Source organism: Daucus carota, chromosome 5, assembly GCF_001625215.2.
Source record: "Daucus carota subsp. sativus chromosome 5, DH1 v3.0, whole genome shotgun sequence".
Classification (NCBI taxonomy): Eukaryota; Viridiplantae; Streptophyta; class Magnoliopsida; order Apiales; family Apiaceae; genus Daucus; species Daucus carota.
The window spans coordinates 19,640,251-19,663,317 of NC_030385.2; the positions used below are offsets into that span (position 1 = coordinate 19,640,251).

The window sequence follows — 23,067 nt, forward strand, 5'->3', positions numbered from 1 at the left end:
TATAACGACTTAAAAATTGTTATATTAATTAATTTAAATCTGATTAACAAGTTAAACTCCGATCAGATTATTCCGCCGCGATTATTTTGTGACGATTGTATTCAACCCCCCCCCCCTTCTACAATCGTTTCTGGACCTAACAATGCTCATTTCATACTGACTTTTCATTAGATTAGCAAACTTCTTGCAAAGTTTCTCATCTGTAGAACCAAAAATTATAGCATCTACATAAATTTGAACCAGAATAAAGGCACCATTTACATTTCTGTAAAATAGTGTTTTATCCACAGTTCCTTTGGAAAAATGATTATCTAACAAGAATTGAGATAGAGTCCCATACCATGCCCTTGGTGCTTGCTTTAGTCCATAGAGTGCTTTTAATAAAAGGTAAACATACTCTGGAAATTCTGGATCTTCAAAACCAGGAGGCTGACTGACATATACCTCCTCTTCCAGTTCACCATTTAGAAAAGCACTCTTGACATCTATTTGATAAACTTTAAAGTTTGCATGAGCAGCATAGGCCAGGAAGATTCTTATTGCTTCCAGTCTTGCAACTGGTGCAAAGGTATCATCAAAATCAATTCCTTCAGACTGAGAGTATCCTTTAGCAACAATCCTTGCCTTGTTTCTGGTGACAACTCCATTCTCATCCACCTTGTTTCTGAATACCCACTTTGTTCCTACAATTGTTCTGTTTTTAGGTTTTGGTACCAGCTTCCATACATTGTTTCTCTCAAATTGATTTAATTCTTCTTGCATAGCAAGGACCCAATCAGCATCTTTGAGAGCATCTTCTATGACTTTAGGTTCATCCTGTGAAAGGAATGCACTATACAAACACTCATCTTGAGTTGCTCTTCTTGTTTGTACAGATGCATTTGCATCTCCAATAATTAGCTCAAAAGGATGATCCCTTGTCCACTTTCTTTGTGGTGGAAGTGATTGCCTTGATGATATGGCTTCATTGTTGAAGTTCAGGTTTCCATGTTGGAAAGCTCCCCCTAAATTTGACATCTCATTATTTCTAGACTGATTGAAATTTTGAGACCTTCTTTCAACTGATGATCCTTGAGGTGTTTCAACTGATCCCTCCAATGTAGTTTCAACTGATGCTTCAGTTGAATTTCCAATAGCAGTTGTTTCTTGCACCAGAGAGTCATCAGTTGGAACACTAATTCCAGGATTAATTCCAACATTCTGAATAGTGTCATCACAATCATCATCACTATCATACAGATCACCTTCACCTTCATTCTCAAATCTGAGATTATCATGAAATCCTTCATCTGACAATCCTTGAATCTTCTGCCTTGGCCTCAAATTTTCCAAGATTTTCACCTTGATTTCTTAGAACATAACACTTGCATCCAAATACATGAAGAAAGCTAATTGTTGGCTTCTTTCCTTTGAAGAGTTGGAAGGGAGTTAGATTATGAGGTTTGGTAATTAGTGAAATGTTTTGAGTAAAACAAGCAGTATTCACAGCTTCAGCCCAAAAATAGGTTGGAAGTTGAGCTTCATTAATCATGGTTCTTGCAGCCTCAATAAGAGTTCTATTCTTCCTTTCAACAACACCATTTTGTTGTGGAGTTCTTGGTGCAGAGAACTCATGAATAATTCCCTCTTCTTCACAAAATTCTTTCATCACAGAGTTCTTGAATTCTGTTCCATTGTCACTTCTTATCCTTCCAACTTTGACATCTGGATTGTTGTTTAATGCCTTGATATGATTGATGATGCTTTTCCCAGCTTCATCCTTAGAGTGCAGGAAGAAAGTCCAAGTAAATTTTGAAAAATCATCAACAATCACTAGGCAATATTTCTTCTTTGAGATGGACATTATGTTGACTGGTCCAAATAAATCCATATGCAAGAGCTGAAGGGGCTTCACAATTGATGAAAGAGATTTGCTTTTGAAAGAGCTTCTATTTTGCTTTCCAAGCTGACAAGCTCCACACAATCCATCTTTGGAGAATTCCAGCTTTGGTATACCTCTTACCAAATCCTTCTTAACTAACTCATTCAAGGTTTTGAAATTCAGATGAGACAACCTCTTGTGCCACAGCCAACTGTCATCTGAGCTTGCTTTACTGAGAAGGCAAGTGATAGATTCAGACTTTACAAAATTGAAGTCAGCTACATACACATTTCCTTGCCTTTGTCCAATCAGAACCACATTGTTGTCATCTCCTTTAGTGACAACACAGGCTGCAGGAGTGAAATTAACTTTGTAACCTTTGTCACAGAGCTGACTGATGCTAAGCAAGTTGTGCTTAAGACCAGACACCAATGCAACTTCATCAATGATGACATTCTCTTTTGCAATCAAGCCATATCCCATAGTATATCCTTTGTTGTCATCTCCAAAGGTAATGCTAGGGCCAGCTTTCTCCACAAACTTTGTGAGCAGGGAAGAATCACCAGTCATGTGCCTGGAGCATCCACTATCCAAGTACCACAAATTCTTCTTGTGGTTTCCCTGCACACATTTCACAAACAGATCAAGTTGATTTTGGTACCCAAATTGCTTTGGGTCCTGATTTGTTAGTCTTAACAGCTTTTCCCTCATTCTCAACTTTTCCCTTGGATTGAACTGGTTCAATCTTTGGTTTTGGTTGAGAGGTTGGAATGTCAACTTTGTTCTTAAACACAGGCCTTTGAGGTATGCATACATGTTCATGCCATGCGAATTTGAATGGATTGAGGCAAGTTAAAAGCATTGAAATATGGATTGAACATATATGGCATGCTTGGCTGAGAATATGGATTGTGAGGCAATAAACCAGGCATCATATTCATAGCAGATAAATTCATGTGAGGAACAGATGTCAGAGATGTCATAGGAATAGGCAAAGATAAATTAGGAGCAGTCACAGTTTTACAATTAGCAGATAAATGATTTACACTACCACATTTACTGCAGGTTTTCCTAGGAGCACTTGCATTGGGAGTGTAATTGGTGTGCTTGTTAACTCCTATTTTACCATTTCTATTTCCCTTCTTCTTTTTAGTCTCTTCTGATTTATGCTCATTAGCATCCAACTTCTTCTTGTTCTTATTACTGGAATTAAGAGTGTTGTTAACACTATCACTTGTCTCAGAAGAACTATTCTCACCTTTAACAAAGTTCTTTTTAATAGGACCATATTTCTTGTTGAGCTTCTTGAGAACTTTCTTGTCAACTGGTGAGTTTTTGTTCAACTGATGACTCTCATCAGTTGAGACTTTGCTTTTCAACTGATGATCATCATCAGTATTCTCATCACTTGAACTGTTCTCAGATATCTCAAGAACTTTCTTATTCCTTTTCCATTCATTCTCCACAAAGGTTTCTCTACCTTGCATGTTGATGATATTAGTGGAAACATCTCTCCCAGATTTCCATTTGGCAATAATCTCTTGTTCCTTATCAAGCTGTTTTCTTATGATCTCTTCTCTTTTCAGAACAACCAAGAGATCATCTTTGGCTGTCTGACACTCAATTTTCAGTTTCTCAAACTCAATAAATTGAGCTTCTAAAGCACTGTTTCTGTCACTAAGAAAGGTGTTAGCTTCCTTAATCCTACTATTTTCCTTAGTGAGAGATTTTAAAGAAACATGCAAATGATACAGTTCTGTAGACATTTCATTTATGGTAGCATTGCATTCATCTTTAGTTAACTCAACTAGGTTTGTAGTGAATACCTGACTACTGCTTCCAGTGTTTTCTTCTTGATCTGTGGAGTTGGCCATTAGAGCTAGATTGACAAACTCCTCCTCTTCATCAGAATCATCTCCAGCTGCCCAATCATCCTTTGTGATGAATGCTCTTTCCTTTTGTTTGAGAAGTTCATAATATTTCTTTTTATAGTCAATGTTTTCACTTGACCTCTTCTCAACTTTAGGCTTTCTGCACTCATTTGCAAAGTGACCTGCATTCCCACAATTGAAGCACTTGAATTTTGATCTGTCAACCATGCTTCTATCAGACTTGGGATTCCCTTTGAATGATTTTGCAGAATTGAAATTCTTTTTGAATTTTAGTTTGGAGAATCTTCTTGACAGGAAGGCTAGATGTTCATCAATTCCATCACTTTCTTCACCAGAATCAGCTACATCTTTCTCTTTTCCTTTTCCTTTGCTTGACTATGAGCTTTCTTCTTTGACCAACTTCTCAGTTTCTTCAACTTGAGACTTTCTCTTGTCCTTGACAGCATCATCAAGAGATGCAACTAGAGCCACAGATGAATGCCCTTTCTTTTGACTTTTCTCAATCTCTTCATCTTGCTCCATTTCAAGCTCATAAGTCTTTAAGGTTCCATACAGTCTCTCTAGAGTATAGTCTTTGAATTCTTCTGTGTTTCTGAGAGAGACTGTCATATGTTTCCATTCTTTGGGAAGAGCTCTTAAGAATTTCAAATTTGAATCCTTAACTTGATATACTCTTCCAAAAAGCTTTAGACCATTTAACAGTTTTTGAAATCTGTTAAAAGTGTCACTCAAACCTTCACCAGACTTGAAATGGAATGACTCATATTGTTGAATCAGAAGCTGCATTTTGTTTTCTCTTACTTCCTCATTCCCTTCACAGATGGTCCTGATGGTGTCCCAAACTTCTTTGGCACTTGTGCAGCTGATAACACTATCAATCATTTCTTGATCCAAACCATTGAACAGAAGGTTCATGGTTTTCTTGTCCTTGTGCACTTCTTCAGTATCTTTTTGAGAATACTCATGGATAGGTTTTGGAATCATTTTACCTACCATGTCTTCACCATCAGCTCCCATACTGGTGCAGACCTTCATTGGGACATGAGGTCCTTTTTCAATGCAGTTCACATAGCTTTCATCAATGGACAACAGATGCAAATGCATTCTCACTTTCCAGTGAAAGTAGTTGTCTTTGTCAAGAACAGGAATCTTCACTCCAGCATCCTTCTTTCCCATCTTTCTTTAGCAGTGTTGATCTTTTTCCCTGTTTGTTGGGAACCTGGCTCTGATACCAATTGTTATTTTACACTGACTATAAGAAAGATTGTAGAAGGGGGGGGGTTGAATACAATCTTTTACAAATTTGAAAGATTCAAGAACAATACACTAAGAACACAGTAAACAGAAAAACACCAAGTATTAAAAATACGGGTGGATTGAATGATCCACCCGTGAGATTTTATATAGAAGAATCTGTGGATTGTTTACAATTCGCACAACTGCTAGTTCATCACTCAAGAACAAGTTCTAACTCTCAGATTTTTCTTTTTGTAATTTGAACAAGTTCAACTGATGCTTCTAACTTGGTTATATACTCCAAGTTTTACAAAGCTTTTAGCTAGATTGCAAAATGCACTCTAATCTAAAAACAATGCTGCACAACTTTGTCTTATGCATGCTTTCTGAGATGTCTTCATCTTTGACCATCATCTTGATTTGATCCAGATTGTACTGCATGAGATAAGTATGTTTCTGCTTCTTCTTTATTTTCCTAATTAGGCTTCCATGTCTATTTTAGTGTAATTCGATCCATGTGATTTGTCAGACTTAAGCTCTAGTCACTTTCAACTTCTCTTTGCTTCATCAGTTGAAAGTTCTAGTTACTTTCAACTGCTCTTGACTTCATCAGTTGAATGTTGTGCTAGGCTCATCAGTTGAATGAATTACAAACTTCATCAGTTGAATGTTGTTCCAGTCTCATCAGTTGAATTCCTTAGCATCATCAGTTGAATACTTTGTCTTCAGTTGAATGCTTGATTTTCATCAGTTGAAACATGGTTCAGTCTTCATCAGTTGAATAATTACATCTTGTCCGCAACCAACACTGGGCGCAACCAAGCACCAATTTTTCACAAAAATTCTCTATTTCCCGGGTGTTGTCCGCAACCAACACTGGCGGGCAACCAAGCACCAATTTTTTCACGGCACAAACTTTTTCACAAAATTTTCTCTTTCCCGAGTGTTGTCCGCAACCAACACTGGCGGGCAACCAAGCACCAATTTTTTCACGGCACAAATTTTTTCACAAAATTTTCTCTTTCCCGAGTGTTGTCCGCAACCAACACTGGGGGGCAACCAAGCACAATTTTTTCACAAAATTCTTTATCTCCCAAGTGGTGTCTGCAATCAACACGGGGGGGCAACCCATCACAAATATTTTTCAAAATTTCCTTTCTCCGTGTTGCTCGCATCCAACACTTGAAAAGCCCCGAAACAATCTATTTTTCTTCAAACTTGTCTCAGCACAATGTTCTTTTTTCTTCCTTTTACTCCTCCTATCCGCTAAAGCAAATAGCAGGAGTAGGGGGGCAATGATATTACCATGCATAATTATCATTTAATAACATATGTCATCACACTTGGCAAAGTAGCTAGAGTTGACACTAGTACATAAAGCAATATATAAAGTCATGGGGTAATGATTTTCACACTGACACACCCATGTGACACACCCATGCCACAAGGACAACAACACTGTAGCTATTATACTTGATACAACTCAACTGTAGCATGCAGGTACAACAACTCAATGACAGGCAGTATGGTGATGTACTGCTCAAGGTAAAGCCAGACTTGCACTACAACACGGCACATGCCATTTGTTCACAAGGGGCTACATGACTACACTATAAATCTAGGTCTTTGTGCATATTAAGGGGGGGCTCACTAGTATCAAGCATTTTCACAACATACAAAATGTACACTCTCTCTACTATCACAAATATTGACTCTTCAAAGCATACAAAATCACATATCTCTCTCATCCTCTACTTATGCTCTTATGTTCCGATCACTGATTATCACGCCGGAGGCGCTTCATGGGACACACCCCGTGTGTCGTTTTGCAGGTCCCGGGCCTATCTCAAACCACCTGAAGTAATGACAACGGACACATCGACGAGAAAAGGCCTTATCATAATATATTTTCTATTTTTTATATACATGCATGCCGGTTGACTCTGTGGAATTATCATATGAAATTTATTCAAAATAAGTTTTTTAAATAATATAGTATATTTGAATAAAATAAAATAATAATAGAGTAAAATATGAATGACGGGGCGTGACTCGTACTGAATTGGCGTCATAGAAGCACTTGAGTAGTGTACTTAATTTGGAACACTATTCAGACAATAAAAGGCGGCGATCGCGACATTCATATTTAAACATTTCTTCTCCTCTTCTCTCCACCCGCACATTCCCCTCTATTTTTTTCATATTCATTTCCTCCGATTTCTCCTCTCTCTCTCAATCTCTCTCTCTCTCTCCCTCCCTCCCCCTCTCTCTCTCAATTCACACACATTCGAAACGTACTTATAAGACACCCACGCATATCTATCTATCCATCATTTATCCGCGTTAAGTTTCTCGCTCCCCAATCGCCAATCATATCAACCCTCGTATACACATACATATAAATATACAAATATCTGGTAATTGTAATAATGATGATGACGCAGGCAGCAATGACGACGTAATGCGCAACCACGTCCTCCGTTTCATTTCATCGCTTAAAACCCTCTCCCAGAAACGCACACCAATTATGCCTTCGGGATCCGACCTGACCGCAAACTCCAACAATCAAATGGATACAAAATTGAATGATTTGGTGGCTGCCAATGGAATCTGCGGTGTTTTACAGAAATGGGTTAATTATGGTAAGGGATGGAAGCCTAGGTGGTTTCTTTTGGAAGACGGTGTGATTTCGTATTATAAGATTCATGGTCATCGGAAGGTGTTTGTTCATCAGGACACTTTCAAAGGCTTTAGAATTATTGGTGATGATTCGAATAAGCGCATTTTAAGGAGTAGTAGTAAGTCTAGTAATAATTCGAAAGCTGGAATTCACGATTTCACGCCTGTTGGCCAAGTTCATCTCAAGGTCTCATTTTCTACATGCGTTTTCTTTTATGTTTGTGTTTCGTATTCCATTTTTCAATTGTGTTTTTGTGTATGATAAAGGAAATGCGTGTTTCTGTCAGCTCTACCTGCATTGTATTTGATGATGGTTTTTGAATGTTTGCGAGTAATTAAGACCTATGTGACTAATGTATTTGTTGTGCTATGATGTTTTGGTTATCGATTCAAGTGTTTGTTTTTTGTGTCTTTCTTGGATGACAGGGTCATATGTCTTATACTATGCATCAATGTCATTGAAATGCTCTCTATGCAAATATTGCATTTGTTAAGCTTATTCTATTTTTTGATTTTTTGGTGCATTTCAGGTTTCATCAATTCGAGAAAGCAGGTCGGATGACAAAAGGTTTTCGATATTTACGGGTACTAAGAGGCTGCATCTCAGGGCAGAAACTCGCGAGGATCGCCAGCAGTGGCTTGAAGCATTGCATGCTGTAAAGGGCATGTTCCCCCGAATGTCCAATACTGAACTATTGTCTCCTATAGACAATGTCACAGTTTCAACAGAAAAGTTACGGAAACGCCTGTTGGAAGAGGGTGTCAGTGAGGAAGCTATCCAGGATAGTGAACAAATAATGAGAAATGAGTTTGCATATCTGCAGAGCCAACTTATTCTTGTTCGGCAGAAACACTGGCTTATGGTTGACACACTGCGACATTTAGAGGTACACAAAATGACTAATAGAAAAAAACATGCTATTCGATTTCGGAATTCTTCTTCAGTATCTTCTGCACCGATTGCTTCACAACCTACTGTTCATTCCATCCCTTGAATAAGTTGTTCTGCAGCAGCTTTACTTGTTTTATACTCTTTTTTAATGGCTTGTACTTAGTAGGGTGTCTCTTAAGCTTATACCATTTATGTGTATAGATAGTTGGAACTTGGAAGGGTACTTTCTTTATTTTCAAGATTGCCCAAACCTTTGTATTTTCATTTTTTGTAGTAAATGAATGAAAGTGTTATTTATAAATTTGTGTTGAAAATTTACTGTTGGATGGTCTTTTCTCCAAACCAAAACAACTTTTAGGATCTCATCACTTTAGTTTTAGCATAAATGCACCCAAACATCTATTATATTCGTCCCAATCATATCAACTATGTCTGTGATCTTGATCATACTAGGTTGACTTGTATATAAATTTTAATCATCACCCTCAATTGATCTACAATGTTTAAATAAATAATTAGTCAATGTCAAACGGAATTCACTGCATCAAGATAGTTTCAGTGTGCTATTAATTTATGAAGCATGTTATGATGTATTATAATATCAAAGTTGATCTTTTGAAATTACGCCCTTTAAAGATTAAAGAGTAAACCTGTGTCTGTAGAGTTTACGACTAGCAACATATGTTTATTTTGTGTTGTGCTTGAGGAAATAGAAGCTTACGTTCTACTTTTTAAGGCGTCAAAAGTTTTGACTATATATCATGTTCTTTATTCTGGTCATATTAAAGTTTTAGTCACTCTCTGTTTAGAGCCGTTTTATTATTATTATTATTATTATTATTATTATTATTATTATTATTATTATTATTATTATTATTATTATTATTATTATTATTATTATTATTATTATTATTATTAATATTATTGTTACTGTTATTACTATTGTTGTTGTTATTATTATTATTGTTGTTGTTATTATTGTTATTGTTATTATTATTGTTATTATTATTATTACTATTATTGCTATTATTATTATTATTATTATTATTATTATTATTATTATTATTATTATTATTATTATTGTTATTATTGTTATTATTAATTACTATAATTTTAATTGTTGTTGTTGTTTCCTTGGGAGGGGGTTTGTTTCGGAAAATAATGAAAATGGTGTTATGGGAGAGAGCGGGTTCGTAAAAGTCATAATAGGGCAAAAAATGTGACAGTATTAAAGTTGAGTTGAATACAAGTTGGATGTATACAGATGGAATGTGACAACTTTGGTCAAATTCACGAGTCCAATCAATAAATCTGGGTCTACCCCGAAACAAAAATCTAAATAAGCTCAAAATTCATTGGCTTGTACATATAAGTTGGGTATCTATAACCCCACCACAGACCCCAAACAATCGTAATTTGGAAAAAATAGTTGGACTTGAGCTTATATTCTTAAAAAATTGTTATACGTCTTTTAATCAGGGTGTTGCACACAAAATGTTTAGTAAAGGTCAATAGTTTCTCAAGTTAAGAATTTAAAAAGAGAACACTACATCCTTTAGTGTCTAAATTGTGGTGTAATACTAGTGAGATTGCGGTACTGGTTAGCAGGGTGGGAATAAACATTGATGCGTCTTAGCCAGGGAAGCGATTTCATATAAAGAGTAGGTTCATACTTTAAATGAAACATCAAACTTTTGTATAAATGACTTTTTGCTTGTTGCTAAATCAAGAATTTAAGGACATGGAAATTTTTTGAGGCCCATCTGATGCCTTACTGAAATTTATATCTGCCAGAATGGGAGCCCAAACATGAGAAGCCAATTGTTATAATCCTAGAAATGACATGTTTTTACCAGGGTGCTAAATAAGCTGGCCGATTAGTTTGTATCTAATAATAAAGCCTTGGTATAATCTTTTTCTTAATATTGCGAAAACTGGGTCTGCATTTAGATAGGTTTCTTGTTAGTTTAGCTATTCAACATGGATATTTGTTACTAATGCTGAAGGGGGTCAAATCTTAGAGATGCAGGTTTACTTTATGGTCAATAGGCCCAGTAATCAGAATGTTAATTCCTTGTGTTAGTGTTGGGGAAATATTAATGGCTGAAATAGGAATCTCATTCCCAATAACCAGGTCAATGGTTCCCTACACACTTCATGAATATTTAAATTATTCCCATTCCCATGCGCTTTGTTTCTACTCCTACTAACAATCCAAACGACTCCTTATCTGTTACTAATCTTACACAATTCATGTAATTTATTCATTGTGTCACAAGAGAACAATTTTGTGCTACCCCGATTGTGATCTGTCCTCTTTTGTTTCCAATTAAGATATGCTTGTGTATGAGTTATTGCGCTTAATGAGGTTTTAAGCTTATGGAAGTAACTTTATAAATTGCCTGGTCAAATAAATTTGCTTATCTAAATTTATCATCTATGAGCAAGTAATGAAGTTAAAGTAAGTTCTTAGTTTTGTGTATGCAAAAAGAAAATTGAAGTATATTTGTATGTGCAAATTTGTCGATGTGGTTCTCAGCCCCCTCTTGTATCATTTTAATCAGTGATACTCAGTTATGAGTGAACTGTACTATAATCTACCTTCACATCATTAAGTTTCTAAATCGTGCTGACGGCTGAAAACTTTTTTATTCATTCTATTGTGTAGACTGATAAGGTTGATCTGGAGAACACGGTGGTTGACGAGACTCAAAGACAACTGAAGGGGGTTGGAACGTCCTCTAGATCTCTGCTGGAAAAATATAGTGGTAATTTTGCGAATCAGGAAACTTTGTTGTTTGCAGAAGTTGCTTTCTTATTGATTTTTAATCCAGTTTCAAAGTATTGACGCATATTATTATTGATTTCATAACCTTTGTGGTTTTGTTATTATTATTTTCAACCTAGTTTATTCTAAGGATTAAAGTCATGTGATTCATTTAATTATAATTGTCCTAGGCAATAACCTTCCTGATATTCTGCTAGCTAATGGCAAAGTTAATATATAAACCCTCCGCTTTTTAACTTTGTTATCTCCTCTCTTTATAAATTACATATTCATGTGTTGAACCTCTACACAACAAATATTTGATTATTTGGACACTGTAACTGGTAGTCATATATATGATTTAAATATATAATGTCGGTGATGGTGTACACCATGTTGACAAGAGTGAATTGCAACATTTTCTTTTCCTGGCAAATGAGGTGACGCTTATTCACCAAAGATATGATGTGAAGGTGGACACCAGACTCACCTCTTGCATTGTTTGTTTGACTTAAATATAACACATGCTACCTTTTGAGTTCTTCTTTAGCTAGCAAATGTGTTCTGCATTATAATTATATTTTATTTGTTATTATTATTATCATAATAATAATAAGTTGTTATTTATTATTATTATTATTATTATTATTATTATTATTATTATTATTATTATTATTATTATTATTATTATTATCATTTATTGTTGTTGGTGATGTTTAAATTATTAGTATCCTTTCCAATTAATTATCTAAAGTTAGGATTACAAGGAAGATAGTCCTCTTTCATGTTACTAGGAATTGCTCACATCATTAATAGATAGTGTTTTATCAAAGAAATGAGGATCAAACTTCTCTCGTATATACATGCTGAAAGAATAAATGTTGTAAGCCTTTGAGTATATCTTCAAGTGCCTTTTGTCAGCTTCATCGTCATGATGTTTCTGATTATCTACTAACCTATAGTCAGGCTAGTATATCTAACTTATTTTGTCCCACTTACTGACAGATTATTGTTATGTCTTCATAATGATTTATTTTAATGTTGCCCGCCGTTTTTCTTTTTTATAATGAACAAAAAATTTATTCATTCTGTAGGGACGAGGGGTTATAGTTTCTTTTTTTGTGTATTTTTTATGTCTCAAATAGGATGCTTTGTGCCTTAACTTTATGAAGGACATCACTTTCAAGAATTTTAAATATTGTAGCATATACTCTTTAATGCTGATCATTAATATGATCATCAGTTTTCCTATGTAATCAGAAACTTTAGATAGTGTTCTATGTTGTTAGTATGTGGTTGTTGTACTAATGACTAATCACTTGAACACTAGTTCACAAGTATCATGTTAATGTTTTCAAAAATTCGAGTGATGTGGCCTTATTCTACACACTGTATATTTTGCGATTGAACAAAGTGGACGAGAACGCAATGGCTTTAGATTGAAAGTGTTTAGCCTCTAAAATTTCATGCAAAGCAATATCAAGTTCATAGCTGTGCATAACAAAAAATATCGGGCCTGGAAATCGTAATGCAATTGCTTCTTTGTTGCAGTTTTTGCCATATTCGTTTTGTTTTATAATCTAATTATTTTAACTTGAAAACTTTTTTGTCCAGAGGGAAGTGCAAGTGAATCTGAAGATGATAATGAAAGAGTAGACAATGTGGAGGAAGAGTCAGACGAGGATGATAATGCCTTCTTTGACACTCAAGAATATCTCTCATCAAATTCATTCAGAAGCAGTGGGTCCGACTATCTAACATCATCTTTTTCATCAGATGAAGAATTTAGCTCAGAGTTACAGGGCATTGACCCTTCAATTAGGTCTGCTGGTGCTACCTTCCCCAAAGTTAAGCGTCGTAAGAAATTGCCGGACCCGGTGGAAAAGGAAAAGAGTGTTAGTCTGTGGTCCATGATTAAAGACAATATTGGGAAAGATCTTACTAAAGTATGTCTTCCAGTGTACTTTAATGAGCCTCTCTCCACTCTCCAGAAGTGTTATGAAGATCTTGAATACTCGTATCTTCTTGATCGGGCATATGAATGGGGCAAAAGTGTAAGTTTGCATTAAGGGACTTCATAAAGTTTCTCTGTTATTTTAATACAAGTCATATATTGCATGCAGGACATTCTGGTAGACCGCTAATTTATCATGTTCCAAAATTTCTCTGGTGGTTAAAAGTGTGTGGGATTGATTGTAAGCAGTCAAACCTGTCTGTCAATCACTTGAACAAACAAATTTTGTGAACCGCCTTGTTAAGCACCTTATAATCAATTTATGCATATAACTAGAATATACTTATGAGCTGCTAATGATATGCAATATACTATATATTCTTATTTTCCATAATTATGGCAATAGCAGTGTTCTGTTCGTATTTAATCATTGTTTTTTTATCTAAAATTTTCTGGCAAGTTTCTTCGATAATTTGTTATGCAAAGATTAAATTTCTCAATTGCATTAGGTACCAAATCATTACAAACAAAACATTATCTCTTTGGACTATTAAAAACATAACCAGCACAGTAATCAACTAATGACTCATTAAATTTTATGAACATTAGTGAACCCATCGGAGTGGATGATTTTCTTAAATGTTAGTACAACACATGAATTGACTTGTATTTTTTGTATTAAAATGATTATTCCTTGTTCGCTTACAGTTTATTATTCTTGTAATTTTGTCAGGGTAATAGCCTTATGAGGATCCTGAATGTAGCTGCATTTGCAGTTTCTGGTTATGCTTCTACTGAAGGAAGGAGTTGCAAACCATTTAATCCGTTGCTGGGGGAGACGTATGAGGCTGACTTTCCCGATAAAGGCCTTCGATTTTTCTCTGAAAAGGTGGTTTCTTATAGCCAGATTAGTGTGGCCTTTCTGCTAGTTTATTTAATAGGGCATGTATATGAGTTTATCTGAGACCAGGTGACAGGAGAAATACATTATGATGTAAAAGGAATGTTATTGAATAACGTGTCAATACATGCAGATATAACTAGTTCAGAGTGGAAGGCAGGGACAAGACGAGTTCTTATTTATTTTTTCTTGATTTCTGTTATTATTCAGAGACAGAGAGCAATGCCTAATCCACCTTTACTATTACATACTAAAGTATGACATTTTAATTATATATATAATTAACTTTTTAACCTTGTCACATAGGTTAGTCACCATCCAATGGTTGTAGCATGCCACTGTGAGGGTACAGGATGGAAATTTTGGGGAGATAGCAATTTGAAAAGTAAATTTTGGGGTCGCTCAATTCAGCTTGATCCTGTTGGAATCTTGACCCTGGAATTTGATGACGGTGAAGTTTTTCACTGGAGTAAGGTATTAGTAACATGGTTCATATGTTTTAATCTTGTAGTGTTCGATTAAAATTAATATCCTCTTCGCAGGTCACAACATCCATATACAACCTTATTTTGGGGAAGCTGTATATGGACCACTATGGCACAATGCGGATACAGGGAAGCAGAAACCATTCATGTAAACTTAAGTTCAAAGAACAGTCTATTATGGATCGGAATCCTCATCAGGTCCCTCCCTCCCTCTCTCCCCCCCCCCCCCAAATAAATTTAGTTAATAATAAAAGGATTTTGTTCCTTATAGTTAGGAATTGATTTCTTCTCGAAGTTTACATGTTCTCCAAGTTAAGATATCTATTTAAGCGATTGCAGTCTTTATTAACGGGGGAGATGAATATGACAATTGAAGCAATAAGCACTGGCAGATTATATTAGACATGCTATCATCCTCCCTTCCATATGTAGTTTAGATTACCTTAGATTTTTTGAAGAATATCAGTAATTTTGAAGTGAGAAGATTCCAAAATTGGAAGATGAATACGAAAGACTAGTACTTGACACCATTGTTGGGCTAGAAACAATGAAATGCACCATGCAAGATTTGACTGCTCTAGAGGAGACAAAAAAAATATAATAAAGGCCAACAACTCATATTGATAACAGGCACATTCCTCTAAAGATTGAGATGTTGAGTATTGTGTATGAGGACTTCGTTAACAATGCGGTTGATCCTATTCCAGTTAAAGATAAAAAATAACAGTAATGTGGAATTTTCAGAAGTCATTAACTGAATTTTTTATTCTTCTTTCTTGTGAATTTGTGGCCAAGTTTGTTTCTGAAGGATTGGAGAATAACGCAGAGCATAAAATTTATTAAATTACTTGTAAATTATTTTATATTATTTATAAAAAATTGTTTTGTAATTAACAATAATATTGTCTAGTAAGGAATAATATAGGAAAAAGATATATGGTAGTAGATAAGTAGATGCTTGCTATAATATATTCGAATGACTCCTACAAGTGATTTGTTAATATAATAATAAATGGATAATAGAGCATTATGTTCCAGGTAAGTTAAAATAATTTAATGATATATCTTGATCGTGCGGAGTGGTATTTATAATGTGTTTGAAAAGATGTGTCTTAAATAGTAGACATATATGTGAAGTTATAGATAAGATTGTTCCAGGATTTTACCTCCACTTGTCTAAAAATTGACATATTTCATTTTATTTTAGCCTATATATCATTTTCTTATCAGACTATCGACATAGGCATTCTTGATGATTAGAAACTTATGAAAATTGAATTTGATTGTTTTGTAGGTGCAAGGCAATGTCCAAGATATGAATGGAAAGACAGTTGCCACTTTGTTTGGGAAGTGGGATGAAAGCATGCATTATGTGGATGGAACCTCTGCTAAAGGAAAGAGATCTGATCAGTCAGAAGCTCATCTGCTCTGGAAGCGAAACAAACCTTCTAAGTTCCCTACTAGATATAATTTCACACGCTTCGCAATGACACTGAATGAGATGACTCCTGGATTAAGGGTGCGTGTTTATTCATGCCATGTTCCAAGTGATTATCTTTACAAAATAAACCTTTGGACTGTGAAAAGGTTCTATTGTAGAGTGGAACTTTACATACCCAAAGTGCATTGTGAACGCTTGCAAAATAATTTCTTTATCGATTTGTTGGAGCTATTAGATATATTAGAAATTTTGAAAGTACTCCTGCATGCTGAACTTTGTTTTTATTGATCCCAGGACCAGCTGCCGCGAACAGATTCGAGGCTAAGACCTGATCAAAGATGCCTAGAAAATGGGGAGTACGAGATGGCAAATGCTGAAAAGCTAAGATTAGAGCAGCGACAGCGGCAGGTAAATTAAATTTTGTCTTCTTTTAGAGTTTGTACTGAATCCGTGGTAGATGATAAGTGGGTATATAATTGGTTTAATTACTTTTCAAGGCTACCAAGTACCAGTTGTTGGTGATATTTTGTTAAAACTATTCCAATCAATTGCAGGCTGAAATTAGCTAGCATTCAGCCATTTTCTGTCGTTTTATTCCTTATATCCTAATTAAATTGTGTGGCCGTATCTTAACCAGTTGAACATTAGACTCCGCAAGAATTCCACTTCCAGAACATAATGTCAATTTCAGATTTACAACTGATACACAGTAGTATAGTTCTTTTCCTGTGAGCTTGTAGTAGTGTCCCAACATATATTAACTAACTGGTTATTATATCTATTCTGAACTTGTTATTTTTATAATGGGAGTAAAATTTTGCATATCTGACCAACAAAAGATTACAAATTAAAAAAAAATAAAATAAACAAGATGGGAAGTTGTGCATATCACTATCATGCGAGATAATGCTCACATGTTGAAGTTACATATGATGTAACTTATTTTGGAACTCTAGATTTTGCATTGAATTGCAATCTCAGTTGCTTACTTGCTTCCTAATTATCGGAACTGATTGAAGATTTTTTTGCTGGGATTTAGGCTCGTAAAATGCAGGAGAGGGGATGGAAGCCACAATGGTTTGCCAAGTGTGAAGGAAGTGAATCTTACCAGTATATAGGTGGATATTGGGAAGCTAGGGAAAATGGAAACTGGGATTCATGTCCGGATATATTCGGTCAAATATCTTCTGACCAGGTGGCAGACTAAGTACGCTTCAGCTTCTACAACATTCTCTATTTTTGTATAGTTCATAGAAATATAGATAGAGTGCTATCAAATTTGATGTGAGCCACAGAGTACATAATAGCGGTTGTATGACATGATCTTCCATTACATTACCCTGTAAGAAACTGAAATGATGGGTAGCAACAGGTAATATTACAGAATTGTTTTTCTGGTATTTATCAGGTGTCCTCGTTCTGGTTAAAGGAGGAGTTGCAGCCTGATCTAGTTGTAAATTATACTGCAATATTATCAGTTGCATATAGAAAGAAAATGCTCAAATTGTGTTGCAATTCAAAGTTTTGTATTATTGATGTTCTTATAGTGTAAAATCATGTAGATATTTTAGAAACTGCAGCCAAAAACTGACAGGATAAAGTGCATCAGTGCATCTTTGAAATCAATCCTGAATTCGTAGTAAAATTGTAGAAGTGTGGCATATTGAAAGGTACCATTGTTTTGCTAATTACCAGTAAGAATTGTCTAGTTTTGTTGACAGTTAATGTTTAACTAGCGTAAAAGCCCGTGCGAAGCACGGGCCTATTAATTATAAATTATATTTTATATTATTTATTTTTAATAATAGTTTAATATGAATTTTTTACAGTATATTAATTTTATTAAATTTTTAAATATAATTTTTCTTTTAAAATAAGCTAATAATATCTATGATAACTGCTTCAGCAAAACAAACAAATTTTCATATAAATGGAATTGGCACAATAGATTTCGCATGTGAAAGATGTTCATAGAATATCGTGTTATTCAATCAAAACATAGTCGAATGTGTCTATAAATGATAAAATATTATAAGAATGATTCGCGTGAATTATATGATTAACCATGAAATGGTAAGATAGTTAAAATTGAATTAATATGTTCATGTGCTACCATCATAAGGAAAAGATATGATCGAACACCGAGAGACATGCATGTATAGAAGAATATTTGCGTGAGTCAGTCATGTAGTAAAGATGCACATAGTACCTGTTATCTCTTCGTCTGGCTCTCCCTCCCCACTCTCGTTCTCTCTTTGATAAATATCTGCGTATTTATATATGTATGTTACTCGTTAGTGTACTTTATAAATTATTGGTTAATAATACATTGATTATCAGTCGATAAATAGATTATCTATTGCTTTTTAAATTATGATAGAAGTTTATCTATATTAACAGATTGATTTATTTTTTTAACAAATTATATGTGATTATTTGTTTAATAATCAATTTTTAGAATAAATTCTTAAATTTGACCGACTTGACCTGTAACTCGGTCGATTACCCACACTTCGAGTTAAATATATCAGTTGGATATAACCTGAGCCTAACTCCAGTAAAACTCGGCATAACTCGAGGCAAAATCAGGACAACTTGGATTATACATCAAAAAATCGAAAGTTGGAAATCATGTTAAAAAAATGGAGATATTTAATTCGTGGTATCCGCATATGCAAAAAAAATTATAATTGAAAATAATTTGAAATATCCGCACATGTAAAAAAAAATTATATTTTTTTAAATAAAATGGAAATAAGGAGATCTTATTTAGTATTATGATTGTTGAATTTACATGAGATTTAATTAAATGTCACAAGTTCAAGTCACACAAATTTATTTTGTGTAAATTAACTAATTAACTAACTCCGTTGGCATTTAATATTTTAATTTTTTTTGTAATGAGTAGTCATAAATAAGTGATAAGTGTGATTAGAATGGATAATTATTATGTTAATACATTAATTATTGATATTTAATATTTTAAATGCATAAAATTAACCATCTGATAATTTTGTAATTACATGTAATAAAAGGGTATAGTGAACATTTCACCGCCAATTTCTTTGCTCTTTTTGCCCTTGGTTGCCATTTAATATATAGAAGTAGATTATGGCAAAACGTGTGATTGGTTTGGTTTTTTTTTTACGAACAATAAGATTTTATTGAACATAAAATATAAGAACCGACAAACTCCCAAACCTGATTGTGAAACAAAAACCGAGCTAAACAAATAGCCGTTTTGTTTTCAGATTGCTTACCAGATAGAATATAAATATTCTTGATAATAAAAATTATTACAAAAGTTTCTTGAGCAACCAGTCGACACCAACATCACTGAAAATAGTAGAATCACAATCAACCCGCGTACATAAAAAACCGGTGATAGGCCAGTGGTCATATCCATCAGTTACACCAACTGAAGTTGGGGTACAGATGCCCCATATATTGAACAATCCTTTGGTGTGCGAGGTGAGCTCTCGCGATAAGTACCACAATTCCAGATTTGAAGCGGGTTGCCCACATCTCCCAATACACTATAAAAATATTCTTAACGCAACATGACAATGAATCAAAAACGCAACGAGACATACACCCAAAAATTGGGGACAATCAACAACGCAAAAAGATGGGTACGGTAACAAGATCACAACCAAAAGGATTTAGATATCGATTTTATTGAAAATTATTATAATAGAAATTAAAGATTCAGAATCGGAGGAAATGGGATGTGAGGATGGATGGGACGGATGTGGATTTGATGGAAGAAGGGGGCGGTGAAGGATGGATGATAGTTATGTGTGATTGGTTCGGTGTTGGTTCTCATAAAATGGAATTTGTTTGGATAAATGAACCAAACTAATTTCCAAACTATATATGAACAAATGTGGTTATGGTTTTTTTTTTAAACGTAGGAACTCACAGCCACTACCATTCGAGTGCGCACTGGGCAAACCCACGAGGTCACGTAATAGCCTGCAAACCACGTGAACCAAGGTAAACCGCACTTACGCGACAGGCTCTAGTCTAGAAGGCGGGAGTCGAACTTGTGACCAAGAGGATCAAGTCCCCTCTTTGACCAGCTGAACCAACCCTTGGTTTTAGTTTAAGTTATGGGTAAACTAGTTTAATAAGTAAAAACAAGTATTATATGATGAACAAAAATTAATACCAATATAATGAATAGGAGTTAATAGGCTAATACATAATCGAACTGACCCAAAACTCGCAATTGGGTACTCAAAAAACTTGCAATTACATAATTCAAGAAAATAAAACTTGTATTTAGGTGACGGTCATTAACATAAATAACAGAATAAAAACTGAACTTGCAACTTATAAATCAACTCAATCCCAACTTGCATTTACATTACTAAATTTATAAAAACTCGTAACTAGGTACACTAAAATAATAATAAACTTCATATACGGCACTCAACAAAAATAAACTTGCAATCACTTTCATCTCTCTCAGTCTATCTTCTTTCTCAATCTCAACCATTCTCCTCTCTCTTCTCTGTCAATCTTTTTGACATTTACATATTTTGAATTATAATATAAAAAGCAATATTTTTGATGAGTTTTAATATTGAAATTTTATTACAACTTCATGTAAAAGCTGAAAATCAGCTTTCTCCAGAAGTATGGGCATCTGCTGTATGTAACAACGATGTCAACATAGCCTCAATCTCTCTCCTCTCTATTCTCCCCAATCTCTCTCAATCTCCCACCTCTCTCGATCTCTCTCTTATCTCAATCTAAAAATTTATATACCGGATACAAAAATATAATTGTAACATAGTTATCTTTTTTATGATTTTGATAAGCACAAAGTTGATTTCAATTGTTATTTTTTATATTAGAAACTAAATAAATTAGTTTTAATCGGGCAAACTAATGTATATAAATGAAAATATGTTATAATTTATAATTTTTGACTTTGGTTACCCAATATTACATGTTGAGAATCAGTTCAGTTATCAGACTGCAAGTTTATATTAGTTCAGTTAGTCGAGTGAAAGTTTTTTGAGTTCAGTAATTCAATTGCAAGTTTTGAGTTAGTTCAGTGGTGTTTTAACCTATTAACCCGAATGAATAGTAAATATAATAATAGCGTGTGTGAGTGTGTGAGTTGATGCAGTGGTTCAAGCTCTTGGCTTCTCCAAGAAGGGTCATAAGTTCGAATCATGGTGTATGCATGTGTTGTAACTAGCAAAAAGAAAAACAAAACACAATAGTGTGTGTGAAGAGTTATTAGAAATCTTAAAAGTGAGACACAAATGTAGTTTGACCCATATTTTATGAGAAATGTGAGACTAGAAACCAAACAGCCCGTACATCCGGAAGATTAGAATTCGAGAAAAGGCCTAATCTAAAAAATATATAAAAATGATTCCCTAAATAAGAAAAGTAGGGGAGAATGGTCCGGATAATCTAGTGTTTTCAATTTTATAAGAAAAAAGCGAGATCGTGTAGCGTTTTGTTCAGTCAGCAAAACGCTATTTGAAGTAATTCTGTAACCCTAACAAAACTGATGTATATGTTCTTGTAATATAACGCAACACGATGTAATATTAATAAGCGATATTAAGGACCATTTTTTCAGATCGTGATATCTAAGATATTAATGTTTCAAACTGTGATAATAAGGGTCAACATCCTTATAATTCTAGCTCTTCTCAAATTCTTGCATTATGTTTAAGATTCTTGATTGAGCGGTAGGAGTAACTATTATTTTATTACAAATACAAATGAATAAAGACAACATCTTGTAAATATGTAATTATCTTAATATATTAATAATTTTTTACTTTTTAAACCGCATTGCTTCCTACGTTTTGTGGATATTCAGGACATCAAGAAATATTAAAAAATACTTTTTAGAACTCACTGTGATTTTTACTATCTAGGTACTCATTGTAAATATATAAAGACTTTTTTTAATCATTCAACACTTAAATTTATATAATAATTGAACCTTTTTTGGTATTTTTTTTCTTTTGTACCACCTGATTATAAATAGTTGGAAGTTCCTGTAAGTTGTTTATACTAAAATTAGTATAATTATTACTCTATTCTTCCCTTTCATTTCTTAAGAGGTTTTTCATTACTTCACACATATTTTAAGACTTACATAAAATTAGTGTCATAACTTAATTTTGAAATATTATTTTTTAATAAAATTTAAACATTAATCTTTTATTCAGTAATATAAAATATAATTTATGAAATTATACTATATAGGAGTCTTGAAATACATACCGAACCCTCCATCTCATAAATTAATAAACTAAAGAGATTGAGGAAGTAAATTTTAAAAAACTTTGATATAAAATTCTATTACAAAAAGCTAAATTCATAAAAAGAAAACTAATGTTAGGTCCGGATACGATTGTAGAGGGGGGGGGGGGGGGTTGAATACAATCGATACAAAATAATCGCGGAAGTGAATCTGATTGAATATAACTTGCTAATCAGATTTAGGATTAATTAATATAACAATGTTTGAAGTCGTTATATAATTAAAATGGTTCAGTTTTAATGTCCACTAAAGTTCGTAGAATAAATTCGGCAGGGTATATTCTAGATTTAGTGATTAAAACAACCGGGTTATCAAAGCACAGAAAACTGTGGATATAACGATCAAGCAAGTTACGAACAACATGAAAGCTTTACAAATGCTTTGATTTACAAAGTGATGAACACTTTCTAATGAAGAAACTAAGCCATATTTATAGGCAAAGCTTTGTACATGCAAGACAAACACTAGACAAGACAATTACTAAGAGGGTATGACAATCTAGGCTTGGGCAAGACAAATCAAGGCAAGGAAAGACAATCACAGATTGTCTACCAAGCTTTAACCAAGTCAGAAAGACAATCAGAAGGGAAGGTATGACAATCTCTTTGACAGAAAGACAAACACTACAAACGGCAAGACAATTGGAGATTGTCTTGCA

The 23,067-nt window shown here is 34.1% G+C and overlaps 1 protein-coding gene across 1 annotated transcript; it reads left to right on the forward strand.

The window, feature by feature from the left end:
- The first annotated feature begins 7,318 nt into the window (after window positions 1–7,318).
- Window positions 7,319–17,641, forward strand: LOC108192473 (oxysterol-binding protein-related protein 1C-like). The gene is made up of 10 exons (XM_064094369.1): window positions 7,319–7,855; window positions 8,199–8,555; window positions 11,229–11,328; window positions 12,942–13,381; window positions 14,015–14,170; window positions 14,489–14,656; window positions 14,725–14,865; window positions 15,962–16,186; window positions 16,403–16,516; window positions 17,148–17,641. Exons 1-10 carry the CDS (start codon window positions 7,451–7,453, stop codon window positions 17,313–17,315), a joined length of 2,274 nt encoding a protein of 757 aa, XP_063950439.1. The 5' UTR covers window positions 7,319–7,450; the 3' UTR covers window positions 17,316–17,641.
- The last annotated feature ends 5,426 nt before the right edge of the window (window positions 17,642–23,067 follow it).

Bases quoted from the DNA above. Each gene is read 5' to 3' on its own strand.
- LOC108192473 (XM_064094369.1), top strand. From the start codon at position 7,451: ATGCGCAACCACGTCCTCCGTTTCATTTCATCGCTTAAAACCCTCTCC. The intron at 8,556-11,228 runs GTACACAAAATG...TCTATTGTGTAG, and splicing joins ACACACTGCGACATTTAGAG to ACTGATAAGGTTGATCTGGA. The intron at 16,517-17,147 runs GTAAATTAAATT...GCTGGGATTTAG, and splicing joins TAGAGCAGCGACAGCGGCAG to GCTCGTAAAATGCAGGAGAG.